The following is a 27,883-nucleotide window of genomic DNA, read 5'->3' on the forward strand; positions in this document are numbered from 1 at the left end:
AGCAAACAGAGCTATATAGATGATTCACATTACATAAAATAAGTACTTCCGTTAATTTATTCATCCGTATTTGAAAATAGTTTTGTTTCAATCATGAATATGTTCCTTGGGATGGTTTTTTTTCTTTCATACGGTCTTCCAAATCTGTAAAAGGAGCTTTAAAGAGCTGCGTTGCAGCCTCAGGGTAGGGGGCTGGCCTGCCACACCTGCTGGATGGGCTTCAGTTTCTTTTTTTTTTTTTTTTTTAACGTTTTATTTACCTTTGAGAGAGACAGAGACCGAGTGCAAGCGGGGGAGGGGCAGAGAGAGGGAGTCACAGAATCCGAAGCAGGCTCCAGGCTCCCAGCTGTCAGCACAGAGCCCGATGCAGGCTAGAACTCACTAACCCTGAGATCACGACCTGAGCCGAAGTCGGACACTTAACCGACAGAGCCACCCAGGCGCCCCTGGGCTTCAGTTTCTATTCCTTGTTAGCACAGGCGAAACATAAGCTAATACCCTGAATTTTACCCTCACCCCCACTGGGATTTTTATATGTACTGAAGATGGTCATGTGGACGTGACCTAGACAAACATCACATGTAGTCAAGTGTTCATGTTGCCACATTTTCTGCACACTCTATAACCAAACACGATTTACTTATGTAAAACTCGTGTTCCAGGCAAGAGTGTTTTTTCACTCAGTGCCTGTTCTCTGTAACGTGAAATACACAGTATGTTTTATGCAGTTGGCCTTGCGTGGTATGACACAGGAACGCTTGGAGAACAGTTACCAGAAATGATGCAGGTTGTTCCAAATGCTGTATGGAATTGCACAGATCTCCTAAAATGGGCTCTTAAGTACATTTCTCAGCAACTGGCAGCCTGTGCAGCTGTTTCCAGCACCTTCTGGTGCAACATATGCTATTATCCATATATGTCATCCCCAATTTCAAGTGATGGAAGAGGTAACTCCCCCACTTGTGTCTCCTCTTGGGAAGGGAATGTACAAGCACTGGGAAGAGCTGGTCATCTGAAGCACAGCTAAAGAAGCGCAATTGTGACATGGCCACGTGAGCTGTGGGTGAATGACTCAGTAAAGGAACCGCATCAAGTTGACAATGAGATTGGAGATTGAAATTTTGTTTGATGAAGGATATTAAAGTAGGGTCCATAGGAAAGGAAGTCCGTTTAACTAGAAACATGGAATCACAACACAGAAACGGTGCACATCTGAAAAGAGAGAATAGATGCTAAGAGTGAGTGAGTCAGAAGCACATGAGTTGTAAGAGCTTGAACTCCAGAGACCAGATCAGGCAAGACTGCTTAATACCATCACATGATCTGCCCTGAGGCACCCTGTATTTAATTAAAATAAGGAGTGGGGCGCAGCAGAGGCTAGAAGAGCACTGTTGTTCTTAGCGGGTGGAGCCAAGGGAGTTAAAAGTTAAACCTTGATTGCCTGGGTCTGTGAGAATTCAGCATGGAATGTTTCTCCTGTTTCCTGGGGTTGCTGCTGCTGCTGGCTGCAAGATTGCCTCTTGATGCTGCCAAACGTGAGTAACTGAGTTTCTGTGTTTAACCCATTCTTTGTCAACTAAAAGGATGGATTGCCTGAAGTATTGTTACCTAAGCCAGAAGGGGACTTCCTGAATCTCCTCAGGAAACTTTCGTGCTCATTCATTTCTTCTGGAAACACTTGGGAATGTTGAAACCAAAGCAAAATGTCTCAAGCTCCAGCTTTTGCTTCCGGCTCTTGGAAAGTAATAGCCACGCAGCCCCTCTCTTAAGGAGCTTTTTTTCCATGGCACTGGCCACCTTCTCTTGCCACACTCAGGGATCAGGGAGGGTGGAGGTGTGAGGGGAACAGTCTCTGGCCTGAGAACAAAGCAATGGCTCCCACGAAATTTGGTCTAGTTTCTATCCAGTAGCGTAGTCCGCTCAAATGAAATGAGGCCTAAAATCTAGATCTGCTCACTAATCATCCCAGCCCAGAAGCCGTTGCTAGTCTTGTTGAGATTTTTTCACAGACCTGCAGGAGCTCCTTTTCGAGTGAGGTTACTAAGAGAAGAGCCGAAGCCCTGGGTCTCAATTCTAGTCCCACGTTAGAGGTTGGAGGTTTTCTAACCATGCCGAGAGGCTCGGATCGATGAAACCAGAATCTTTGGAGATGGGCTTGGAGCCTCCTTGCTTAAAAAGCTCCTCTTGTAATTGGAATGCAAAGCCAGGGTTTCAGTTCCCTGCACTTGTGTGTGGCCCACTTGTCTGTCCAGGGGATGGGTGGCTGTGGTGGCCCCCCACGCTCCTGCAGGTAGTGTGCAGTGGGAGAGGGAAGGTCTCCCAGAAGGTCCACCCCACCTCACTGCAACAGAATAGGGACATTCAGTGATGAGAAGTCCGGGGGTCCTTAGGCACCTGGGTGTCTCCGCTTGACAGCTCAGACCCTGGAGCCTGCTTCTGATTCTGTGTCTCCCTCTCTCGCTACCCCTCCCGCACTTGAGCTCGCGCGCGCACTCTCTCTCAAAAATAAACAACAACAAAAAAACCACTTTAAAAGTCCAGGGGTCCTGATTGTGTCAGACCATTCCATGGGGTTTAGAGGGTGGGGGGAGGATGGTAGGCATAGGGAAGGGGCCAGTGTCTACCTCGTGCCCATGTGTAGCCACTCTGCAGCTATTGCACTTACTCAAGTACTCATCCCCACAACCACCACCGCGGAGCAGATGGTCCTCCCCCTATTCCACAGGTGTGGGAACCAAGAGCCCAGGTCTTGCTTTGCACCTGCTGGGCCCACTTGTGTGTGAGCAGGATTCTGGACACATGGGCTAGGCGCCCACACAAACCCTCTTTTCTCTCCCCTTCCTCCTTGTGGAGGGAAAAGTCCTTTAATTAGGTTGTCCTTGCAGGGTGGGATCCCGGCAGGAATGCTGAGTCTAGAGAGAGGAAGAGGGGGAGCTGCTTGTACCCGTGGAGTGCAGACGAGTTTCCCCAAGACTGGAGAGGCTCAGGAAGGGGTGAGGCTGAGAAGGGGTTGCTGGGGGCCACAGGGCCCCCCAGGTGAGGGTAAGGGGCAGGAGCAGAGTGGCCAGAGGCACAGTCCATTTTCCTAGTGGCTGAGCTCTCAGGCTTGGGCTGTCCTGGTCCCCAGAGACGCCAGCCCTGCCATCTCTTGTGGCTGGGTCGGGGAAGAGGCACCCTGTCGTTGATGAGGGAGTCCAGACCAAGGATTTCACAGGGTGCTGAGGCTGGGAGGCTGGCACTGTGATGATTGTGTTTCCTAGACATGGAGCCTAGCCACAAAGAAGGCAAGTAACTTGACCCAGGCTACACAGCAATTAAGAGGAAGAAAGCTCAAGCCAACCATGGTCCTTCCTGCTGTTGGACAGACTTGGGTTCCCTACCAGCTGTGGGACTGGGCCACAAGTGACTTAGCACCATTGAGCTTTCATTCCCTCATTTGAAAAATTGGGTAATGGGGTTCTTGTGACATTAGCTAACAGAAGGGGTTTGGGGTAGGAGTCCTACAAGGTAGCAATTGTATTACCTCAATGTAGCTCCCAGGACAGAATTCCCTAGAGTCTGCAGTCGTAGGAGATAGAGGGACAGAGAAGTTGACAGTCAATGGAGACGCTATGCCTAATTCTAGCCTTCTTTCCATCAGTGCTAATTTGTTCTGCTCAGTGAAACAGATTAGCCTGATCTTAAATATTGGCTGTGGGTTTGAGAAGAGTCCCAACTTATTAAGCAAAATGTAACAAAACCTGTCATTCCTGTCTTCACCTTCCCCTAGACTAAATATTCTGTCCAGAAAAAAATAAGGATGGGTAGAATTTACCATTGTATCAAACACCACGGGATTCCTTGCCCCTTTTCAATCATAGCCCTGGTAAAAAGGAGGCAAGAGTAGGTATCAATAAAGTTGTTAACAGCCAACCTGGCCACCACCTGTCTGCTGGTAGACACAGCAGAGATTCTAGAGTGGAGACAGAAAAGCCACAGGGGTGCTGCATGGGATCCATTTCCCTTCACTTCTAGCCCTGCCCTCCCCCCCCCCCCCACACCTCTTTTTTTCTTTTAAAACCTGCTTACTGTTAAGTGTGTCTTATTTTTTAAATTTTTTAATGTTTATTTTTGAGAGACAGTGTGAGCAGGGGAGGGGCAGAGAGAGAGGGAGACACAGAATCTGAAGCAGGCTCCAGGTTCTGAGCTATCAGCACAGAGCCCAACACAGGGCTTGAATTCACAAACCATGAGTTCATGATCTGAGCCGAAGTTGGACACTTAACTGACTGAGCCACCCAGGTGCCCCGAGTGTCTTATTTTTTTTTTAATTTTTTTAATGTTTGTTTATTTTTGAAAGAGACAGAGCAAGAGCAGGAGAGGGGCAGAGGGAGAGGGAGACACAGCATCTGAAGCAGGCTCCAGGCTCTGAGCTGTCAGCACAGAGCCCAATGCGGGGCTTGAACTCACAAACCATGAGATCATGACCTGAGCTGAAGTCGGATGCTTAACCATCTGAGCCACCCAGGTGCCCAAGTGTGTCTTATTTTTAATTTCACCTCTTGAGGTCCTTGTAAAGTCACATGCAGTTTTAAGAAATAATGCAAAGAGATCCCTTTATACACTTTATCCCATTTATCCCAATGGTAATATCTTGCAAAATGATTATACAGTATCACAGGCAGGGTATTGATACTGATACGGTCAAAATACCAAACTGTTCCAACACCACAAGGGGCCTTTATATCCTTTTAAACCTATAACCCTTTCCTACCCCACCTCCTGCTCTGGTAACTGCTAATCCATTCTCCATTTTTATAATTTTGTTACTTCAAGGATGCTATATAAAGGGAATCATTACAGTATGTAATTTGAGGGCATTGGCTTTTTTTACTCAACATAATTTACTGAAGCTGTTGCATGTATCATTAGCTCTTTTTTTTATCACTGGGTAGTGGTCCACAGTATAGGATATGCCACAGTTTAAACATTCTCCCATTGTGGGACATCTGGATTGTTCCAGTTTGAGCCACTATGAAGAAAGCTGCTACGAACATTCATGTACAGGTTTTTGTGTGATGATAAGTTTCCATTTCTTTGAGACAAATGCCCAAGAGTACAATTGCTTGGTTGCATGTTTAGTTTTACAAGGAACTGCCAAACTGTTATCCAGAGTGGCTGTACCATTTTATGTTCCCGCCAGCAATGTATGAGTGATCTGCTGTCTTTAACCCATGCCTACGTTTGGTATGTTACCATTTTTTATTTAGTCATTTGGATAGGTGTATAGTAACATCCCATTGTGTTTTTAATGCACATTTCCCTACCGTTTAATGATACTGGACATGGTTTCATGTGTTTCTTCTGTCATCTGTACATTCTCTTCCGTGTAATATTTGTTCAGGTCTTTTATCCATTTTTAAATTAGATTGTTTTTTAATGTTGAGTTTGGGGAATTCTTTATATATTCTAGATATCGGTCCTTTATTGGAAATGTGGTTTGCAAATATTCTCTCCTAGTTTGTAATTTGACTTCATTTTCTTCACATGATATTTCACAGAGCAAAAGTTTTTCATTTTAATGAGGCCTAACTTATCTCTTTTTTTCTTTTATGGATCATGTTTTTAATGTCAAGTCAAAGAATTCTTGCCTAGTGTAGAGACTGAAAATTTCTCCTATGCTTTTCACTTTTTCAGAGCACCATTCATTGAAAAGGCTGTCTTTCGAAACTCCATTGGGTTGTTTTTGCATCTCTGTCAAAAATCAGTAGGGTGTATTTGAGTTGGTCTATTTCTACATTCTCCATTCTGTTCCATGGACTTGTGTATCTATTCTCTGTCACTCTTTTAAGTTTGTATTTTTCCTTGACTGCTGACATTTAAAATCAGAGGAGAAACCCATGTTTTGATTATGTTTCCGGAAACACCGGCTTTCTTCTGGATCTGAGGAAGAGAAAGACTCTTTGGAGCATTGAGAGAAATAGGTCCTGGGAATCAAAAGATGTGAATCTTCATTTCCACTCCATGAAAGGTGACCTGAGTGAATCCTGTCACTTCTCTAGGCCTGAATTTCTTCATCTATAAACTGAAGTGATTTGAACAAATGTTAGTTCTTTCCACATTGAGTATTATAGTACTCCATGACTCAATTCAAATGAATATCCACTTATAAACATTGATTGATAAACCTGCCTTCACCTAGTATCTGTTTCCAAATAAAAACAATCTCACAGACTCACAAGACATTTGGGTTTTGTCTTACTTGTTTTTTCTCTGATTTGGAAGTCTTTAGAAGACCTGGCCTGAGGTTACACAGCCTGTTTAGTAACAAAATCAAGGCTAGAAACCAAGTTTCATAACATTCACCCATTGTGAGACATCTGGATTGTTCAGTATTCATTTCAATATTCTTTTCCATTCCATCCGCCTCCCTTATAAGATGGAAACAACAGACTGTTCCCTCCACCTACCAAAAAGGAGAAATAAAAGACAGAGGTTAGTGGCATCCATTCAAAATGGCTTCTCTTAGCACCTACCAAATACCACACCTTCTGAAAGTTCTCTTTCAGTATTAAAGAGAAGACAGGATTTCTGGTCCAGATGATACAAGGCCATATGAATTGATGAGAGGAGAATTTAAGACAGTGTATGATTAGGGGCTGGCTGTGAGTTATAGACAATTAAGCTTTTGGTTGTGAATAACAAAATACTAAAAGGGTTTGAGCAAGACATATGTTACCTCAACCAGTACAGATGCAGGCAAAGCTAGATAGATAAAGAGCTCAACAGCATCAAGAACTCTTTTTGCATCCTCGGTGTATTGGCTGCTTCAGATCTGTGCCCTCATGATTAAGTATGGCTGTCACAGCTCTGGGCCTCACATTATATTACCAACTCCCAGATCACTTCTGATGTGAACAAAAATGGAGGCTGTTCATTTTATTTTATTTTATTTTATTTTATTTTATTTTATTTTATTTTATTTTATTTTATTTTTATTTTTTATTTATTTATTTATTTATTTATTTATTTATTTATTTATTTATTTATTTATTTATTATGAAGGAGGAAAACCTTTCCCAGAAGCCCTCAGAAGACTTCCTCTTAGCTCTGAATGGCCAGGTTCTAATCATCTGCTCCTGCCCATACTGTAAAGAAAGCTAGGAAAGTGAGCCTTTGGAATTTTGAACTGTTAGAAGCTCTGTAATAAGAGGGGGAAGACAAGCAGGGGTGCAGGCTGGAATGGCTGGTAGGTAGGCAACCAACAAATCTGCTACAGTCCTCAAAGAAAGGAGAGACCATGTGAACCCTGGAATTGTCAGGCAAGGCCAAAAGACCAACTCAAGATGAGAAAGAATTTCAAAAGAATTAGAATTTTGTAAACCCTGGAACAACCACACAAAAGGATATAGCTAATAAGTCAGAAGAAGAGATAAACTAAAAAAGTAACCTCATAAAAAAAAAAAAGGAACAAGGAACAGATAGGACAAATAGAAAAAGAACAAGATGGTAGATTTAAATCCCACAATATCAATAATTACATTAAATGTAAAATTACCTAAACATGCTGAAGATTAAAAAAAAAAACCCAATATGTTGTCTATAAGAAACCCACTTCAAATATAAAAACATAAATCAGTTAAAAATAAAAGGGTAGGGGGCACCTGGGTGGCTCAGTCGATTAAGCATCTGACTTCAGCTCAGGTCATGATCTCACAGTTGTGTGAGTTCGAGCCCCGCATCGGTTTTGCACTGACAGTGCAGAGCCTGCTTGAGATTCTCTCTCTCTCCCTCTCTCTCTCTGCCCCTCCCCTCTTTCTCTCTCTCAAAAATAAACTTTTAAAAATCTTATAAAAAAATAAAAGGATGGAGAAAGATGTACCAGTTAATCACTAAACATTACTATCAAAGAGTTCTTCAGACAAGGAATATTACCAGACATAAAGGGCAATTCCTACTGGTAAGAGGATCAATTCATGAAAAAGACTGCACAATTCTAAACCAAGCTTCAAAATACATTAAGCAGGGGTGCCTCAGTGGCTTAGCTGAGCATCTGACTCTTGATTTTGGCTCAGGTCATGAGATCAAGCCCTGCATCAGGCTCTGTGCTGGACATTGAGCCTGCTTAAGATTCTCCCTTCTCTCTCTGCTCATTCTGTCTCTCTCTCTCAAAAATAATAAATAAGCAAAAAGTGATAGAACTGAAGAAATTGGCAAATCCCATAATTATAGTTGAAGATTTCAACAATCCTCTCTGAGTAATTGAAATAACAAGTGGACAGAAAATCAGTAGCAACATAGAAGTCTCAAAAAGCATTATCAGTGTGCCTGTGTGCTCATTCGGTTAAGCGTCTGACTTTGGCTCAGGTCATGCTCCCATGGTTTGTGGGTTTGAGCCCCGCATCGGGCTGTGTGCTGACGGCTCAGGCCCGGAGCCGGTTTCACATTTTGTGTGTCTCTCTCTGCCCCTCCCCCACTTGTGTGCGGTTCCTCTCTCTGTCAAATAAATAAATAAACATTTTTTAAAAAGCTTAAGCATTGTCAACGTAAATGATATTTAAAAACCAACAACCGTAGGGGCACCTGGGTGGCTGAGTCATTTGGGCATCAGACTTCGGTTCAGGTCGTGATCTCACGGTTTGTGAGTTCGAGCCCCATGTCGGGCTCTGTGCTGACAGCTCAGAGCCTGGAGCCTGCTTTGAATTCTGTGCCTTCTTCTCTCTCTGCTCCTCCCCTGCTCATGTTCTCTCTCCCTCTGAAAAATAAAGACGAAAAACAAAAACAAAAAACAAAACCCCCAACAACTGTAGATTACACATTACATATGGAACATTCACCAAGTCAGACCATTTACTGAACCGTAAAAAAATTAGATCGCTCAACAGTGGGCTCTCCAGTACTGGTATGCATCTCTTGAAAACCTGGAGGCATTCCTCATCCTGGCATTCTTTTAGCCAAGAGAACATTTATCATTGGCAGCAGTGTTTTCCTAATTATATTGTATCAAATCCAATATTCAGAGACTATGTACTGAGAAACCAAATAATGGCTAAGAAATACTGATTTTCAAAAATTTTCCTTTAAATTTTACTCATTTAAACTTCAGAAAGAGGATCTGCTTAGTTTTATTTAAGCTATTTCCAGTAGAAATTAAAAAACAAAAACAAAACACAGGAGTGCTTGGGTGGCTCAGTTGGTTAAGTGTCCAACTTCGGCTCAGGTCATGATCTCACAGTTCATGAGTTTGAGCCCCACATAGGGCTCTCTGCTGTCAGCTCAGAGACTGCCTCAGATCCTCTGTCCCCCTCTCTCTTTACCCCTCCCTGCTCACTCTCTCTCTCTCCCCCCCCTCTCAAAAATACATATTAAAAAAAAATTTTTAATACAAAAATAACTTCTATTTGTTTGACATATTGGAAATATCAAGTATTACTTTCCAAGCTTATGAAATGAAAAATTGCTTTATTTTAAGATAAGTACTAAATGAAGAATTAAAGGGGCGCCTGGGTGGCGCAGTTGGTTAAGCGTCCGACTTCAGCCAGGTCACGATCTCGCGGTCCGTGAGTTCGAGCCCCGCGTCGGGCTCTGGGCTGATGGCTCGGAACCTGGAGCCTGTTTCCGATTCTGTGTCTCCCTCTCTCTCTGCCCCTCCCCCGTTCATGCTCTGTCTCTCTCTGTCCCAAAAATAAATAAACGTTGAAAAAAAATTTAAAAAAAAATGAAGAATTAAATAGACAAAATAATTTGTTTTTCAAATATTGATATAGGATTTCATGATGTGCTGAGCAATGAAAGAACTTCTGGTTATATGAGGGAGTACAACCAACTCAATGGTTGGTCTTCAGATGAAAATGAGTGGAATGAAAAACTGTATCCAGTGTGGAAAAGGGGAGACTCAAGGTGGAAAAACTCCTGGAAAGGTAAATCAGAAGATTCAAGGCAAACAACCATCATTTCCTATCTAAGTCAGTCTCATAGGTTGTAGACTTGGAGATCCCATGGCTTGTGTTGCTTCCATGAACTACAGTACTCTAGTAAGTGGGAGGAACCTGGATTTAGCAATCTTTATCTGAACATGATCACTTTCTAAGTCACACACAAAAAAGTTTAATCTCCTCAGAAACTGGTAAGTTTGTAGTTCTTGGAAGATTTTGGAGAGCAAGCAGGTTTAGCCTCAAATCTATTTACCTAATATGGGAATGGTCCTCTTCAGAAGATCTGAGACTCTGGAGTAGTTTTGACCATCTCAAAAGTGTGGTTTATCAGAAAGTGAGTATCTTGCCATTTGCATGAAAGAATGAGTCCTTTTGAGTTTAAAAAATACAAACCTTTAAAACTTGTTTTTGTATAATCAAACAGGTTTTTTTTTTTAATTTTAAGTAAATGTTCTTTCTATGCTTAGATAATTCTTTAATTGGTTTGACTTTTTTTTTTTTTGTCTTCTAGAATGTTGTGCTCTGAAAGCAAAAGTTAGGAATCCAGAAAATAATTGATCGTAAAGAGGCATAAAGATGGGAGGGTGCCTGCTGACTCAGTAGAGCACAGGACCCTTGATCACAAGTCACAAGTTCACAAGGTCACAAGTTCAAGCCCCACACTGGGTGTGGTCCTTATTTTTAAAAAAAGGACAAATATAAAATAAAATAAAATAAAATAAAATAAAATAAAATAAAATAAAATAAAGGCATAAGGATGCTCTGGTCCTTATTTGTGGATTTAACTCTTCTTTGTTTACTTATCAGTGAAAGGAAAAAGGTGCTTGATCATTAAGCTGCACTTTTTTATGTCCTAGGAGGCCACGTGCAGGCGATTCTGACCAGTGATTCACCAGCACTTGTGGGCTCTACTATAACGTTTGTGGTAAACCTGGTATTCCCCAGATGCCAAACGGAAGATGTCAGTGGCAACATAGTTTATGAGAAGAACTGCAGAAATGGTAAGGAATGTCACTCATGCCACAGGAACAGACTAGTTCTCCTATTGGAGACCTATCTCATAAACCTAAAGGCTCACAGGTACTTCTGTACGTGCAAGATGCTATTATCTCATGTCACCCCCTACTCAAATTGGGTAACAGGGAGGGGTTCCCACATCAACATTAGCCAAACCCACTTGAGCAAACAAACTAATGGCTTTCTGCCTCCTGGAACTTTCTTCAAAAGTTACATTATCATGCTCAGCCTTCTCTTAGTCTAGTTGATTAGCCAGAAAATACATTGTTGATTCTCAGATTTTGGTTTGATTACTTGGAATTCTTTTGGCTACTCGGAGAATAGCCAGTTTGACAGATGTTTACTGATGAGATTAATTTCTGCTCACAAGTATCACTTATGCAAATGTGTGGCTAACACAAATGCTCAGATGTGTATATTTTGGTTTTGCTTTGCTCTTAAAGCGGGTGAGCTCTTTGTACATGTTAAAGAGCACAAATGAACACAAATGCATCAAGGGAAATTATCTTGAGAACTGCACAGTCTCAAAAAACTCTGAGCTAATTACTGAGACTCTTTGATCATTGACAAGACTGTTAAATGCACTTATGATCTGATTTATTTATTTATTTATTTATTTATTTATTTGCTTACTTACTTATTTATTTATTTTGAAAGAGGGAGCTTGTGTGAGTGCAGGGGTAGGGGAGAGGGGCAGAAGGAGAGAGAGAATTCCAAGCAGGCTCTGTGCTGACAGCATGGGATCCCACAACGCTGGGATCATGACCTGAGCCAAAACCAAGAGTTGGACGCTTAACTGACTGAGCCACCCAGGCGCCCCATGATCTGATTTTATTACTTACAACTTCTAATAGATTGTCAGTGTGTTCATTCCTTATTAAGTTATCATCTTCCTATTAGGAATTGTACATTAGATTCTGTACAGAAGGGTTTGATATTTTTAAACTGTTAAGTGCTTAATATTTTGTAGTAATTTTTCTCTTTTCTAAAAAAGCTGATTTTTATGAATATTTCAAATGACAATCTATCTCTCTGAGCATTTTTATATAAAGGAGTCTCAGTGACTTATGAAAATTTTTATATAATATCTATTACCACGAAAAGGAACTAGGGGATGGGGTGCCTGGGTGGGTCAGTCAATTAAGTGTCCGACTTCACCTCAGGTCATGATCTCAGGGTCCGTGAGTTTAAGCCTCGCATCAGGCTCTGTGCCGACAGCTCAGCCTCAGATTCTGTGTCTCCCTCTCTGTCTGCCCCACTCTCGCTTGTGCTCTGTCTCTCAAAAAAAAATGAATAGATGTTAAAAAAAATTTTTTTTTAAAGGAACTAGGGATCTTTGAGGAAAATACTAATTCCAGGTCAAGGACAGGGAAAGTACCAGGTAAGCCTGCCCCAAAGTGCGGAAATGCTCAAGGACCAATGGGGACACATCACAAGGACACAGGAGCTAGCTTGAAGGGACTCTCACTAGCTATTTGGGACAATTTAAGAATTAAAAAACAATAATAGGTTGATAAATAAAAAGTTTCTTCAAAAATATCAGTGACATAAAAAACCAAGAGGGTGAGGAAACTATTCTAGGTGAAAAGATATTTACCATAACCTGTTTAAAATGAAATATGTTGGGACACCTGCCTGGTTCAGTCAGTAGAGCATGCAACTTTTGATCCTGAGTTCGAGCCCCGCGTTGGGTATAGAGCTTACTTTTAAAAAGAAAAGAAGAAATATATCATATATACAAAAAAGTTGAAATCAGGGTATACTGAGTACACAAATACCTTCTACCTAGGCTCAACAATTGTAACTTTTTTCCATATTTACTTCTATCTATTTTTTTTTCTGATCATTTGAAGAGACAAAATAACCAAATGTTGTATGTGACCCTTGATTAGACTTTAGTAGGAGTTGCAATGATACTGAGGTTATGTAGGAGAATGTCTTTATTTTTAGGAGAAGCATGCCAAAATCTTTAAAAGTAGAGAGTCATTTGATGCCAAATGACTCAGGAAAGAAAAAAAGAAGAAGCTACAGAAAGCAGCACCAACATAAAAAGATAAAGAAAGCATCCTTCCGTTTGGTTTGAGTACAGTTGTGATTCAGAGAACCAATATTAAAAATAAATATATTGTGATATCTCTAGATTGAACCTTTCTAAATAATTGCTTTAGATGAAACTTTTACTGAAATGTAACCTATCTGCAGGAAACAGGCATACATATGCACCACCAGATGAATTCTGAATTTTAGGGTTTTAGTTGTCAAACTGTATTTATATTTATGAAAAATAGGAAAAGATGTTTAATTCAGTGATGAGCATTGAGCATTCTGAGCCCACATGACAAGCCTGGCTTGTGTCTTTCTCTGTTTAGATACTGGTCCATCTTCTGACCAGTATGTTTACAACTGGACGGAGGAGGTTGACTCAGGAAATGGCAACAGCCCAGGCCATCATAACGTGTTCCCTGACGGAAAGCCTTTCCCTCACCACCCTGGATGGAAGAGATGGAATTTTGTCTACGTCTTTCACACACTTGGTTGGACTTTTTACAAAACTCCCTTATCTGCTTCTTAACTTTCCCTCGAAAGTTTACCTTTTTTTCTCTTTTCTTATTCCATAATCAAGAATTCTAACACTAAGAGTTTCACAACAGTTACTTTGTTAACTTTTCTTAGCTGGGATGGAGGGTATGGAATAAAAATAAAATCTTGTTTAGCCTTAGCAAATCTTTGGGACACTATAGAATTGAAAGATGGAAAAAAATGAATTCAGCTTTCTTTTTTAAAATAAAACTACTCAATTTATTTCTGTCTAAAACAGCAATATGAAAAAATATTAGTATTTCTTTGAATGGCACACAGATGGGCATTTGATTTTTCCTTTTTTTTTTTTTTGTCAAGAGAATTTTTAAGAAGGAAACTTATGCTCTTTATAGGAAATTTGGAAAATACAGAAAAGTACAAATGAAAAATGCAAAGTACATAATTAACACCAGATGTTACCACTGTTAACACAATGGTGGGGTTTTTTTTTTTTTTTGCTAGTATTTCTTAAGATTATACTGTATACGCATTTTTGTTGAATATCATGAGCATTTGGCTATTATTAAAATTCTTTATGTACATTATTTTAACGACTGCATAATATTCCATTGTGTAAAAATAACATAATCTAACTACTATTCTTCTTTGACATAGTCTACCTTCTTTTTTTTTTTAAGCACAAATGTTATCCACTTTTGTTTTATTATTGTTGAAATGATTGTTTTTAGGAGGAGCAAATTTAGGTTATAATTAGCAAAACTGCTAAGTTCTTAGTTAAAAACATCACCAGGTCCCACCTCGCTCTGACGTACAAAGACTGCTACCAATCAATCGTACAGGCTCTAAATTTCTAAATGTTTTGTCTTCATAAATTAGAGAAAGTTTCTTTGTCCAATTAACTCATTTATAAATCAAAACAAATATTAACAATGCACATCAGTTTAATGAAGTACAAAATATAGATCAAATATTATGCCCATCTAGTTAAATCAGGGGATTGAAGGCTGGCTTTGTTTCACTGTCTTCACGGCCCTGGCAGTCAACTCACCAAATGTCACTATTTCTTTGACTTTACCATTTGCATGGAGTCGTGTATGCTCACTAACACTCCATTCTCTTCTTAGCCCAGTTAACATCCATTAATTTAGCTAGTTAGGATGTCTTTATTAAAAATCAGCTTTCAGCCCAGAAATTGCCATTTTTCTAACAAGACTTTTGAATTTCCATATTCTGATGTCTCTGAGTTAACTGATAATCTCCTTCAACTACCAAGTGCTTCTGTGGTCTTTCAATGCCCAGGCTAACATTTTCCTCACGTAAAACTAACTCCCCAAGAGATACCTTCTTCCCCTACAACCTCCAACAGAACTACCCCTGCATTTCAAGATAAAGGGGATCCCACATCACATCTCTATGAGAAGATTAGTGTATTTTTCTGATACCTTTGACCATGTAATAAATATGGTCCTTAGTCATCCCCACAAGCATCCATCTTACCATCTCTGTTGTTCCAATCACACATCTATGCTGGGTGCTTCAATGGGATTAGAAAAACATCCCTGAATCCTGAAGGACAGAAATTACCTTCACTAGCTAGCCAGTGGTAGTTAGATTTATGTGAGGGCTGGAGAAAGAAAAAGAGTGAGTCAGGAGTGTCCTAGGAATGTGTTTATAGAACCACTGCATTATTTTTTATACTCTTTTTAATCACTTACTGACTGCATTTTTATACATGAATACGATTAGAAAGTGGAAGATTCTAGTCCCCTAAAAAAAAAAAAGCTGATCAATAATAGAGCTGAAATAGTAATATTGTTACAACAAAAAGGTAGATTTTTGGATAATTTGTTTTAACTCCCTTGGACACTTTTCTATGGGAAACATATGTATTTCAAGTGCCTGATCACTTATAAAAACTTTTTTATTTGTAAACTAAGGACTAACTATATTATCCCACCAAACAGCTCTTTTCATTTTGACCAACTACATACAATTATATTTATTTAGTTGTGTGTTTGTTATAGAAGGTTTTACATGAAATAAGCACTATCTTCCTTTCTGAACCAGTTAGGACCACATCCCCATCCTGTTTTTCTTTTTCCAGAGCACTCTCTAAGTGGCAGTCACAAGTCGTTAAGAAACAACAACTTCCTAAAATGATCATGTAATGTGCCAATAACTAAAAATTTCCATCTTTTCAAAGGTCAGTATTTCCAGAAATTAGGACGGGGTTCAGCAAGAGTTTCTGTAAACACAGCCAATGTGCCACTTGGCCCTCAACTTATGGAAGTAACTGTTTATAGAAGACACCGACGGGCATATATTCCTATTGCAAAAGTGAAAGATGTGTACGTGGTAACAGGTGAGTCATGTGAACTCTAACTGATGGTGAAGCACTTAGTTCTGGTGACTAGTTGGTTAAGAAAGAGTTAGAGCCAAGTGTTTGGGTTAGTTTGTGATTCATATAGGTTCCTTCCCAGACTTTTATATTGTACCCCATCTATGATTCCAGAATAACTTGGGAAAACTTGTGTAGGAAAAGGGAAAATGATGCTGAATTATCCCTAATTTTAATTTTTTAACCTGAAAACATTATTCAAGTCATCCACTTAAAATCAAGCAATCATGTGTTCTTTCTATTTTTGGGTGTATTTTTTAGATCACATTCCTGTGTTTGTGACTATGTACCAGAAGAATGATCGAAATTTATCTGATGAAACCTTCCTCAGGGACCTCCCCATTATGTTCACTGTCCTGATTCATGACCCCAGTCACTTCCTCAATGAGTCGGCCATTTACTACAAGTGGAACTTCGGGGATAATACTGGTCTATTTGTTTCCAACAATCCAACTTTGAATCATACATACGTGCTCAATGGAACCTTTAACCTTAACCTCACTGTGCAAGCTGTGGTGCCTGGACCCTGTCCTTCACCTTCACCCAAACCTCCAAAACCCACCTCTTTTCTACGTAAGTGTTTCCAGGTGATCTTTGAGTTGGGGGGGTGGGGTTCCTTAACACCTAAGAAACACACACACACACACACACAAGAACATAGGTTACATAATTACATCACTAGTTTAAAGGATCGTGTAGAAACTCTGCAGTGATGCCATTCTGTACCTGTTATTCTTTAACTACTTTATCACCATTTTAAGCTGTTAGAATAGAGAAAACAGGAGAGCATGTTTAAAGTCATTTTGCAAGTAGAATTTCATGACTTGTGCACAGCTCTTTGAACTTCCTAATTTGTACTGGTCCTCGTTATGTGTAGAGATGCTTTCCTGGTCTGGCCCATCACATTTCTGTTACTCTCCCATTTTTTCTAGCTATGAGAGGCCACCTTGTCCCCTTATAAACATTCAGGCCATCCCCGCTTCCAATCTCCTCCCTGCCCTGCCCACATCCACCTAGTGTCCCATGAAACATAGCCGTGCTTGAAAGTAGTTTCCAAATGGCCCAAGAAAGAATGTACCTTGAGAGTATTTCTCAGTGAGCAAGCTGGACAGACTCCAGACATAAAAATTGTTCTGGATATAAGGCATAATTAATTAAATCCCACGCTCTACTGATAGTATATAAGGACATTCAGGAAGTTGTTAAGAGTCTACTGTGGAAAGTGTTAGCTTGCATCTGATGCCCCATCCTACCCTACATTATTACATCTTAGCATCACTTTATCAGGGGAAGGGTAATAGACTGGCATCCCACTCACTGGTCACAAGAGGGCGCCATCCCCAAGCCCAGAGGAAATACTCCATCACAACGTCCAGACTTGTTGCAATTCTTTTTTTTTTTTTAACCAAATAATAAGCGTTATAATAGTGTGTTATTAATAAAATTAAATCTTGTTAAGTCTGGCCTAGCTAAATCAAGACAATACAAGTCATTACTGTTTTTGATTCATTCTTCTTTGAAACGTTTTAAATTACAAAATTAATGCATGCTCCTTAATAAAAATTCAAGCGATGGAGAAGTCTAGAATAAAAGTGAAAGTCCCTATTCACATTCTCCTCCCAAGCATTAAACCTTGTTAATAGTTGAGAGCGTTTCTTTCCAGATCTTTCTCTATGCATCACAAACATATTCTATACATATACATAGGTGTTGTTGGTTTGATTTTTATGTAAATGAGCTCATGCTATATATATGGTTCTGTAATTTGCTTTTCTTCACTTAACAAACATCATAGACATCGTTCCCTTGTCAGTTCATATAAATATAACTCACTTTATTCAACAGTATTTCGTTGTAGGTATAAACACAGTATATAAGTACATAGGGTGTATAAATGTATAATTTATTTAACCATTCTCTTATTGACACTTGATTAGGTTCATCCTAATTCCAGTTACAAATATAACTGCACTGAACAAACCTAATCATATAACTTCATTCTGGTATTTCTGTAAGAATATCTTTTTCTATAATTATTGACAATCTTCTTTATAAGTGAGGAGACCAGGTATAAAATTCAAAATACATTGTAGATGCCTGTAATTTTAGAACTGTCCAGAAATTCCTAAATGGTAAAGGATTTAATGTTAGTTTATTTAACATTCATTTTTTTAAGTTGCATTTTTATTAAGCTGTTTTTCTTAGAATGTATTTATATCATACAGCATTTGTAAAAAAAAATATGTTTTGGGGCGCCTGGGTGGCGCAGTCGGTTGGGCGTCCGACTTCAGCCAGTTCACGATCTCTCAGTCCGTGAGTTCGAGCCCCGCGTCGGGCTCTGGGCTGATGGCTCAGAGCCTGGAGCCTGTTTCCGATTCTGTGTCTCCCTCTCTCTCTGCCCCTCCCCCGTTCATGCTGTGTCTCTCTCTGTCCCAAAAATAAATAAACGTTGAAAAAAAAAATTTTAATAAAAAAAAATATGTTTTAAGTCACTGAGAGGGTATTTCAAATTTTTGTTATTATTTCCATAGGTTGGATCACTAGATATAAGGTAGTAACCTTATGAGTTAGTTACATTTTATAGTGAAGGGAAGCTTCACTATAAAGCCTGGCTTTATCTAATTGGTCCTTTAATTATACCTTGATTTTACAGATACATGGATACAGACTTGACCTTATAGATATGTCTACAAAATTCCATATGCGTTTTTACAAGCATTCTACCAAAGGTAGAATCCTTAACTTTTGTCATTTGGGCATTTTTTTAAAAGAAGTTTTATTTTAAAAGATGGCAGGGTCATGATTCCATGTTCTAACTTGATAATTTCTGCCTGTTAAGGGGTCCAGCCATCTTTAATACCCAATGCAAAAGAAATCTCTTGCTGTGTCTCTTTCCCAAAGTGTGTGCCATGCAGCAGTTGTTTCCAGAGAAGCTCTGGGAGTCACTCAGAGAAGGCCCTCTGAACAAAGGAGAGTCACAGGGCACATCCATCTACCCACTAAAGGCTCAGAGGAGCCCTGGAGAAATCTCCCAACCAGCTTCATACCTACATGTCACTATGTTAGGGTGCAGCTCGTCTGAAGTTCTGATGCCCTTCCCACCCCCCAGCTAGGTTCACTTTCATGCCTTTTGAAATTTTCAATATCCTATTTTCCTTCCAGTATTTTATTTTAGTAAAGGAATACCAACACCATAATTAGAGCTTTTAAAATTGTAACTAATAGAGCATTAAATTCTTTGCCTTAATCATGTTCGACAAGTCATTTTCTTTTTTCAATGTTTATTTATTTTTTTTTGAGAGAGTGTGTGTGTGCACAAGTATGGGATGGGACAGAGAGAGAGGGAGAGGGAATCCCAGGCAGGCTGCACACACAGCACAGAGCCCAATTCAGGGCTCAATCTCACGACTGTGAAATCGTGATGTGAGCCGAAGTCAAGAGTCACCTGCTTAACTGATTGAGCCACACAGGTGCCCCTGGGTTATTTTCAAAGTGTCTGGTATTCATTCCTTTCCTTTCCCACACCTCAGCCCATCAACTGCTGCAAGACTTTTAGAATGTAAGCTTTGGAGCTATGAAACACCCAAACAGGAAAAGAACTACCTTTCTCTGTTGCTTGCTTCTTAATCTCTTTTGCACCAAACTTCCGGTCTGTAATTATGTATCTATATATGTTATAGCATATCTACATCTAAATAGATGTATGGAGACACAGCTTGGGACAAGGAAACATATTTATTAAGGACTTCCTATATGGCAGGCATAGTTCAACCTCAGTGGATCAGGAGGTGTTGTTCCTATTTTATAGATGAGCACCTTGAAGCAAGGACAAGTTAAATGATGTGCCCACGGTCTCAAACAGCCAAAACCAAGAGACCTGAAGTCGAGCCCAGAACACCTGCCTCAAAAATTAAACTGTGCTTTTATCGATTACAGCCTGCTTGATTTAATCATGATTGCTGTATCACACATTTTAATATGGCTTCTACCTTTCATTTGATTCCTGTGTTTCAAGAAGATACAGGATTTGGTTTACTTACATAATTTAATAATTATAATGCCTCAAAGCTTTCACATCTACATGAATCATTACATGGTTCAAATTTCTGCAGTGATTTGATAGTATAGAACTCTTGATGTTTTTCTAAAGGGCAGGTAGATGTTTAAATTTTGGGTTGTCATGTACCTGTTTATATTTTTGGTTATTATGAATTATGTACGTGTTTTACATTCTCAGCAACTAATCTAAAATCTTATTCCAACTCTCCAGCATCAGCTAGTGACAACCCTCTGGAGCTGAGGGAGAGTCCAGATGAAATGTGCCAGATTTACAGATACGGTTACTTTAAAGCCACCATCACAATTGTAGGTAAGAGCAGCAGGGGGAAGGATGTTAGAATCTACCTTGGGCCACCCTCCTGCTCTGATGAGTCTGGAGAGATGGGGGCAGGGGCACCCACTCTGTTCAAGGTGACATCACATGTGCCCAGGCAAAGACTGTACTAGTGTCTAGATTCCCACCTGCGTCCCTAGCCTTCCTTAGACATTCTGGTGGAAATGAGCCCAGCATAAGGCCCACATGCTAAGGAGCCTGGTCCCCACACTGTGGAGTTCAGAAATTTGAATGAAGGTGCTTTGAAGAAAGGGCAGTAGCAAGTTCCCAAACATCCACTTTGTTCCTCTAGCTGATTTCACAAAGTCAAACTTCTCGTGTGTAAGAAAGGGCCACCAGAGATGGCTGTGCACCATGGGCACTGCCCACAGGTACCCCACAGAGAAGACAGGTGGGGGCTGAAGCCCAAGTTGCACACGTGGGGCTGAGAGAAGGTGGCCAAGGCCTGAGCCTGAGGACTACATTTTCCCAGGAGGTAGCTTTTTCTGAAATTCTTGCTCAGAAGGAGTGCTGCCTTCTGACACATCCACAGATTCCGGAAATGAAGAGCTGGCTTGGAACGAAGAACAGTTCAGTTCAGTTCAGTTCAAGCTATGGGGTAGATTCCCAGGTCTGGTGTGCTGCTGGTGTGGGGAGAAGGCTGTGTCTCCTCCATTTTGTGTGGCTTTCTGGTTTATTAGGTAACAGTTTGGTTTGGCATCTGTTGTATTTTGATTTGTTTTTCTCTGGGGGCTGTTTTGTTAGAGGGAATTCTAGAGGTTAACATCGTCCGGATGACAGATGTTCTGATGCCCGTGCCACAGCCTGACAACTCCCTGATGGATTTTGTCGTGACCTGCCAAGGAACGTGAGTACACGTCAGCCAGAGGAGCGGGTCAAGGCCTGAGCAAAGGCCTTAACGCCGTCTCCCCTTCCAAGTTGATTTAGATTCCTGATTTATCAGTCAGCCACGACAAGGAAGGGCCCTATGAGGCGCTCTGACGCGCACAGTTTTGCTGGAGTTAAGCGATGCTCATTACCTTTAACTGTTGATGAAATTGAATAATAATGATTGATTGCATACTTACCTGTGTTCTTAACATTTTGTATCTGTTTTCATATTGAATCCTTACCCAATCCCGAGTCTCCTCATTTTACGGATGGGCCCACTGTGGCACATGGTGCCCCGAGATGGTGGGTACCTGCAGAGCATGGTTCATAGGCTGGGACCTGGCTCGGAACCCAGCTCTTAGGTCCCTGAGGCCCCTCTGAGTGGTGGGAAACCAGTGTGGAATGGCCATGTCCTAGTGATAATTAATAAGAAGGGACAGATAAGAAGCTTGGGAGAGGTGAGGGATGAGGATGGCAGAAAATTGAGAGAAACCTAACGGAGCAATGAAGCCAGCTGAGAAGAGTGCTTGTCCTCCATGCCACCCATGCCTCACCAGCCCCAGCATCAGAGCTTGGTCTCTGCTTCCGGGAGGGCCACTCACGGGTGACACAGTGGCTAAGACAGTAATGCATGGCCACTTTGCCTCATGGTTGTCAAACCTCACTTATTCAAGTCCCAGATCCACCTCTGCTTGTGTGACCCGGGGCCAGTCTCTCCCCTTCCTGAGCTGGTTTGTCACCTGCTACACTAGGCTAATCTTACTTTCTTTATCAGGTCATTGAAAGGAATAGGCAAGGTCATGTCACACATCTGCAGCTCTGTGCCTTGCGCGTAGTAAATACTGCATAAATAGTTCCTGTTGCTGTCACTCTTGTACCTCTGCAGGGACCCAGGCAGGGCCAGCTCTGGCATTTAATAATAGATTTGCCAAACACCTAAGCCGTCTGTATCTGCAGGCATTCTAGGGAGCTCAGATGTGGAGGAATGACTTGGGCTTCACACAGTTTCCAACAGCCCCTTGCCTTGGGGGTCATGATTTTTTTCTCCTCCACCCCCAGGGCCACACCTTTCTGAGGATACAGGGGAAGCAGTAGCTCACACCCAGGCTTTTTAGGAATAAATTATATGTGACAATTTGACATCATATAGTTTGATATTCTTATATTGTATGCAAGAATAAAATAATAAAGTGGAATTCAGTTTTATAGATGCGTAATGATTGTGATTGTGATTGTCCCTTCTAAACTCATATGACATCTCTCTCCCTTGGTGCCATTTGTACCCTCAGAATCCCCACAGAGGTCTGTACCATAGTTTCTGACCCAACCTGCCAGCTCACCCACAGCACAGTGTGCGACCCTGTGGATGTGGACGTGGCTGGCATGTGCTTGCTGACCGTGAGAAGAGCCTTCACCGGGTCTGGGACATATTGTATGAACCTCACCCTGGGTGATGATACCAGTTTGGCCCTTACGAGCACCCTCGTCTCTGTCCCTGCAAGAGGTAAGTTTTGTTTTATGTTGTATGAACATTTCATATTGCAGGTACAGTGTGTGTCTCATACTAAAGCCATTCAAGTCTTTGTTGTCACTGTTTGATATTCAGTGCAAAAATCATTGAACTACCGTTAATGTGGATTTCAGAACTGGCATTAAAGTCCAACAGCAAATCTACTTAGGGCAGGGATGAGAGAGAGAGAGAGAGAGAGAGAGAGAACGAGAGAGAGAGACCCAATGAAATAATGACCAAAGGAAAATCGTTTGATGAAAAAAATCAGCTGTGATCATGGACCAGTAATAATGGGATACGATCACTGCATGTTCGAAGAGATTTATGTTTCAAGGGAAAAGTGTAAAGCCCAACATCAAAAAATAACAATGTTCTTCAATTAAACTATAAAAGGGGGAGACTTGTGTCATGTTTTCATTAGAATCCACCTCGGCAAAGACATGAAGCTGAGAAGAAAAATGAGAGACCAAGTGGACTCCTGGCTCCTTTCTAACTTGCCATATGTCTCCTCTTTCCCTTCCCAAATTCTAGCAAGCATTACAGCGTGACAGTGACAAAACAACCTACGTAGTCCTCACACGTTCACCAGCAAATCTCCTCTCCTCTCTGCCCCCTACTGCCTGGAGAGCTAAAATGGTAGCAGAGTGGACTAAAGGATTTCTTTGAGAGATGTTCATTTACTGGTGGCTTCTATTTTTCCCCAGCCACAAATTAGAACTCCACCTGGTGAGCCCAACTGAATTTCACTTGTAATCGACTTCGTTATAAGATACTGCTTTATCTCCTAGAAGAAATGTTTTGTGGTGGAATGGAAAAAGAGATTAAATCGTGTACACATTACAGCCTTTATTTTGCTCCTTAATTTGAATCTTGCCAGGTACAATCTAATGACTAACTCACAAAGAACTCCTTTGGGGGGGCGCCTGGCTGGTTCAGTTGGTTGAGCGTCCAACTCTTGGTTTTGGCTCAGGTCATATCCCAGGGTTGTGGGATTGAGCACCGTGTCAGGCTCCATGCTGGGCGTTGCGCCTGCTTGGGATTCTCTCTCTCTCCCTTTGCCCCTCCCCACACCTCACGCGTGCTCGCTCGCTCACTCTCTCTCTCTTACAAACAAAAACAAAAAACCAGACAAACAAACAAAACAACTCCTTTGGATCTGGAGCCTATCTCATAAGGTAAAATGTACTGAAATATATATTTGCTCATTAACCATATAAAAGGCAGCTTTAACTTCCTTGAAAAAAGAGCTTAAGTAGTCATACATATAATTATTTGTATGAGAGCTTACAGTTGGTGAGATCTAAGGTATAGATTAAAAAAAAAAAAAAAACAAGGATACAAAGGTACCCTGCTTCCTCCAGGACAAGATGCACTGGGACCGGGGTGGAGAGCGGGGAGGGCAGGGAAGAAGGAGGCGTGCTGGAGGCCCTGGACCCAAGTGAGCCCCTGTCTTCAAAACTATTGCCTCCAGGAGCTGCCATAGTTACTCCTCTTGTGCTGCTGCGGGGTTTTTTTAGAACAACGTTTTAGGGTCATAACCTATTCTATGAAGCTTCCTCAGTGCTGGCAAACCACTGTTCTCTTATCTGGATTAGATGTTTAGATGTTTGCTTTCCTTTAATTCTCCTTGCAGTGAGTGATAACTTTAGGTGACCTGAGCCATTTTCAAAATCTAAATAAAGGAAGCTCAGAAAGAGAGACTTTAATCCAGTGGGGATTGTAACTTGATGGCTTGGGTTTCAAAGTTGGAATTTCAGAAATATCCTTGTTCAAAGGCAAACCCATATACTTTGAGCAGAAATGACTTTTATTCATTGATCCCATGAACATTTGTGAAGCACCTGCAATTCTTTCAACAAATATTCATTGAGCATCTACTCTGTGTCCAACAGAGATCTAGGCAGGAGATACACAGTTCCAGACGAGTGGGGGAACCAGATAAAGAAGATTCCTGCTTTTGTGGGCAGAAAGAGCCAACAAATAAGATGACATTGTGAAGAGGGGTGCCTGGGTGGCTCAGGTGGTTAAGCGTCTGACTTCAGCTCGGGTCATGATTTCACAGTTTATGAGATCAAGGCCAGCATTGGGCTCTGTGCTGACCTGCTTCGGATCCTCTGTTCCCCTATGTCTTGTCCCCTCCCCCATTCTCTCTCTCTCTCTCTCTCTCTCTCTCTCTCTCTCTCTCTCTCTCTCTCAAAAATAAATAAACATTAAAAAAGAAGAAGAAGAATACACTGTGAAGAAAATAAAACCAGGCGGGGACATGGAGAGTAATAAGTATAGGAGAGAAAGGGGTCAAGGTCAGCTCTCTAGATTGGAGGTCAGGGAAAGTCCTGCCCACCCAGCAGCATCTGCTTGGTGAAGGGCCTCCTTTGAACTGAAACCTGAATTTCAAGAGTGGGCAGCCCATTTAGATCATTGTGGACCAGCGGTAGGGCTTGGGTCTTATTCTGTGTGTGAGGGTAGCCACCGGCAAGTTTGAAGCGTGATCTGATTGATGCTTTTAAAGATCATTCTGACTGCTGAGTGAAGCAAGGATCCCTGGAAGGTAAAAGTGGAAGCAGGTAGACAAGAGGTCCTCTTGGGGAGAAGGCTGGTGGCTGGGACTGCAGTGGTGGCTGAGGAGATGGAGGAAAAATAGATAAACCCCAATCATACTTTAGTGGTAGTGATGAGACTAGTTAATTTGCCAGTTTCTAGGAATACAGAGAATACATAACCCCTGTTTTGTGGCTCTTGTAATCTAGTGGGAGAGAAACATGGGTAAAGCAGTAATTGCAACACAATGTGATCGAGGCAGAGGAAGAGAGCCAGGCAGAGGAGTGACACAGCCAGGTGTCGTGACCCAGTGCCCTCATGAATGTCTGGAAGGCACCCTGAGGGGTGAACACTTGAGAGGAGCCAGGGGAAGGACAGTCTTGGCAGAGGGCATGGGGATTTGTAAGAGCACGGGGAGGATAGGCAACTCCTAGGATTTTTAGAACCGCTGGAAGGGAGGTGGTGGGACATGAGGCCAGAGGAGTGGCCAGGAGGGGCATGGAGCCCTTCACCTTGTGGGTGCTGCAGGGTCAGCTGAGACCTGAGCAGGTGTCTCCAGGACATGACATCTCTCTTCGGAGCCCTTTAACACGGTGTTCCAGACATGCTAACTCATTCTCTAAATGGAAGATAACCTGACCCAAAGACTATGTATTATTTAATGGAAAAGATTACTGAAATCCCAGAGGGAGCCATGTATCTTCTGATAGCAACTTTCCTCATTTATTTAATTGCATTATGAGTAGCATGTCCTCTAGGTGGAAGATGTCACTAATACTGTCTTGCTTCTGTTTTAAGACCCACCTTCCCCTTTAAGAATGGCAAATGGTGCCCTGGTCTCCGTTGGCTGCTTGGCCATATTCATCACTGCGATCACCCTTTTGGTGTACAAGTAAGTTGCTGCTTTTAACACTTTAAGTTCCCATAGTATATTGTCAAAACTTCTGCATATTTCTGCATAAATGGGCCATTTTCCCTATTTTTTGCTTTTAAACATTCTGTGTAGGCGAGGAAAATCTTCCATTGAATGATGAATACCAAACTAGATTATTAATTTTTCTATGGTTTATTTTTAATCCTCAAAATGCTACCAGACATGAGTAACTACAAAATTGTGTCAGCTTAATGTTTAACATATAATCGCAAATTATAGTAGGCAGGCATATTTCTTGAATGAAGAAGGGAAAATAACTATACTTTCATAAGACATCAGTGTTTTAAAAGCTGTGGATTCGGTTAAATGGAATTAACCCTTTTACACTTGGCATGTAAGATTGTAGAAAGTAACAATTCCAGCTGGAGATCTATTTTTAATCTGTCTAACATGTTGTTTTCAGAAAACGCAAGGGATACAAACTGATAGAAAACAGTACTGGGATCGTAGTCAAAGGCAATGGCCTCGGTGTTTCCCTCAACCGTGCAAAGGCCATGTTCCGCCCTGGAAACCAGGAAAAAGATCCACTGCTCAATCACCAACCGGGAATTCTTTAACTCTTCAGCTTTATTTCTGACCAACAGCTTACTCCAGTGCCATTTATGTGAGCTCTGCCAGAATTGATGACTATTAACTTTTTTTCCTAAAAATTATTATTAGAATATATATTGTGGCTTAGGGAGGTCCAAAGGTTTTTTGGGGTTTCGTTTTGTTTTGTTTTGTTTTGTTTTGTTTATGGGCTAAATGACATTTTAGAGAAGTAGAGAGGAATTATACTGTGCACAACCTCAGCCATGTTACAGAACTGATAAAACCAGTTAGCAGTGCTTTTTTTTCATTATGATGTATGTTTCAGTTATAATGTGTTAGGTGATTAGTGGGATAGATACACTCTGTCCAAAGAATAGGGGGAGAAGATACTATTCATTAGAGTCTTGCCTAGGTTCACTGGAAGGAGAGGCTGGACCCTTTCTAGCTATCCGTATAACCAAATGCATAACTCCAATGTATTCCTGTTCTTAAGATCATGTTCCAACCTAACTGAATTCTACTTCAATGAACATGCATGAGCTCCCAGCAAAACAGTAACAAGCCAAACATGCTTCTTATACTAAAAAATGTGTATATACTAATCTCATAAATAGGTGTGAATATTTTTGTGACAACCTACCTTGCCCAGATGTGTAAAGGAATGGTATTCACCCAAGGGGTACCTGGGTGGCTCATTCGGTTAAGTGTCCGACTTTGGCTCAGATCGTGATCTCACAGTTCATGGGTTCGAGCCCCACGTCAGGCTCTGTGCTGACAGCTCAGAGCCTGGAGGCTGCTTCAGCTTCTGTGTCTCCCTCTCTCTCTCTCTCTGTCCCTCCCCCACTCATGCTCTGTTTCTGTCTCAAAAATAAATAAACATTTAAAAAAAGTTAAAAAAAAAAAAAAAAGGAATGGTATTCACCCATTTATTCCATGGAAATTTATTTAGCACTTTCTGTGTATCAGGCATGTTGCTAGGTACCCGGCCCTGCACTCAGAGTGTTTACATTCTTGTGTATATATCTGGATTTCTGTACACTCTGGTGTATGTATTTGAAATTATACATTATGATTTTCCAAAAAGGAGGCCCATGCTTTTCCTATTGGTTTTCCTATTTAAATGATATAGTAACTTGATCAGTAAGGGTTTTACCTCCATTTGTAACTAAAACTACCATATGTCAGACAAGGCCTTCTTTTTCTCTCCTTCCTGAAAAATAAAGTGTGAAAAGAGATA

General features: G+C 41.1%; 1 protein-coding gene across 1 annotated transcript; it reads left to right on the forward strand.

Annotated features, from left to right (window-relative positions):
* Positions 1–1,254: 1,254 nt before the first annotated feature.
* Positions 1,255–27,880, forward strand: GPNMB (glycoprotein nmb). Its single transcript, XM_043589085.1, has 11 exons — positions 1,255–1,535; positions 9,747–9,899; positions 10,772–10,915; positions 13,301–13,465; positions 15,676–15,834; positions 16,132–16,443; positions 20,141–20,239; positions 21,008–21,110; positions 22,423–22,637; positions 25,980–26,073; positions 26,519–27,880. The coding sequence occupies exons 1-11, from the start codon at positions 1,463–1,465 to the stop codon at positions 26,670–26,672; spliced, it is 1,671 nt and encodes a 556-aa protein (XP_043445020.1). The 5' UTR covers positions 1,255–1,462; the 3' UTR covers positions 26,673–27,880.
* The last annotated feature ends 3 nt before the right edge of the window (positions 27,881–27,883 follow it).

This window comes from Prionailurus bengalensis, chromosome A2 (assembly GCF_016509475.1).
Source record: "Prionailurus bengalensis isolate Pbe53 chromosome A2, Fcat_Pben_1.1_paternal_pri, whole genome shotgun sequence".
NCBI lineage: Eukaryota > Metazoa > Chordata > Mammalia > Carnivora > Felidae > Prionailurus > Prionailurus bengalensis.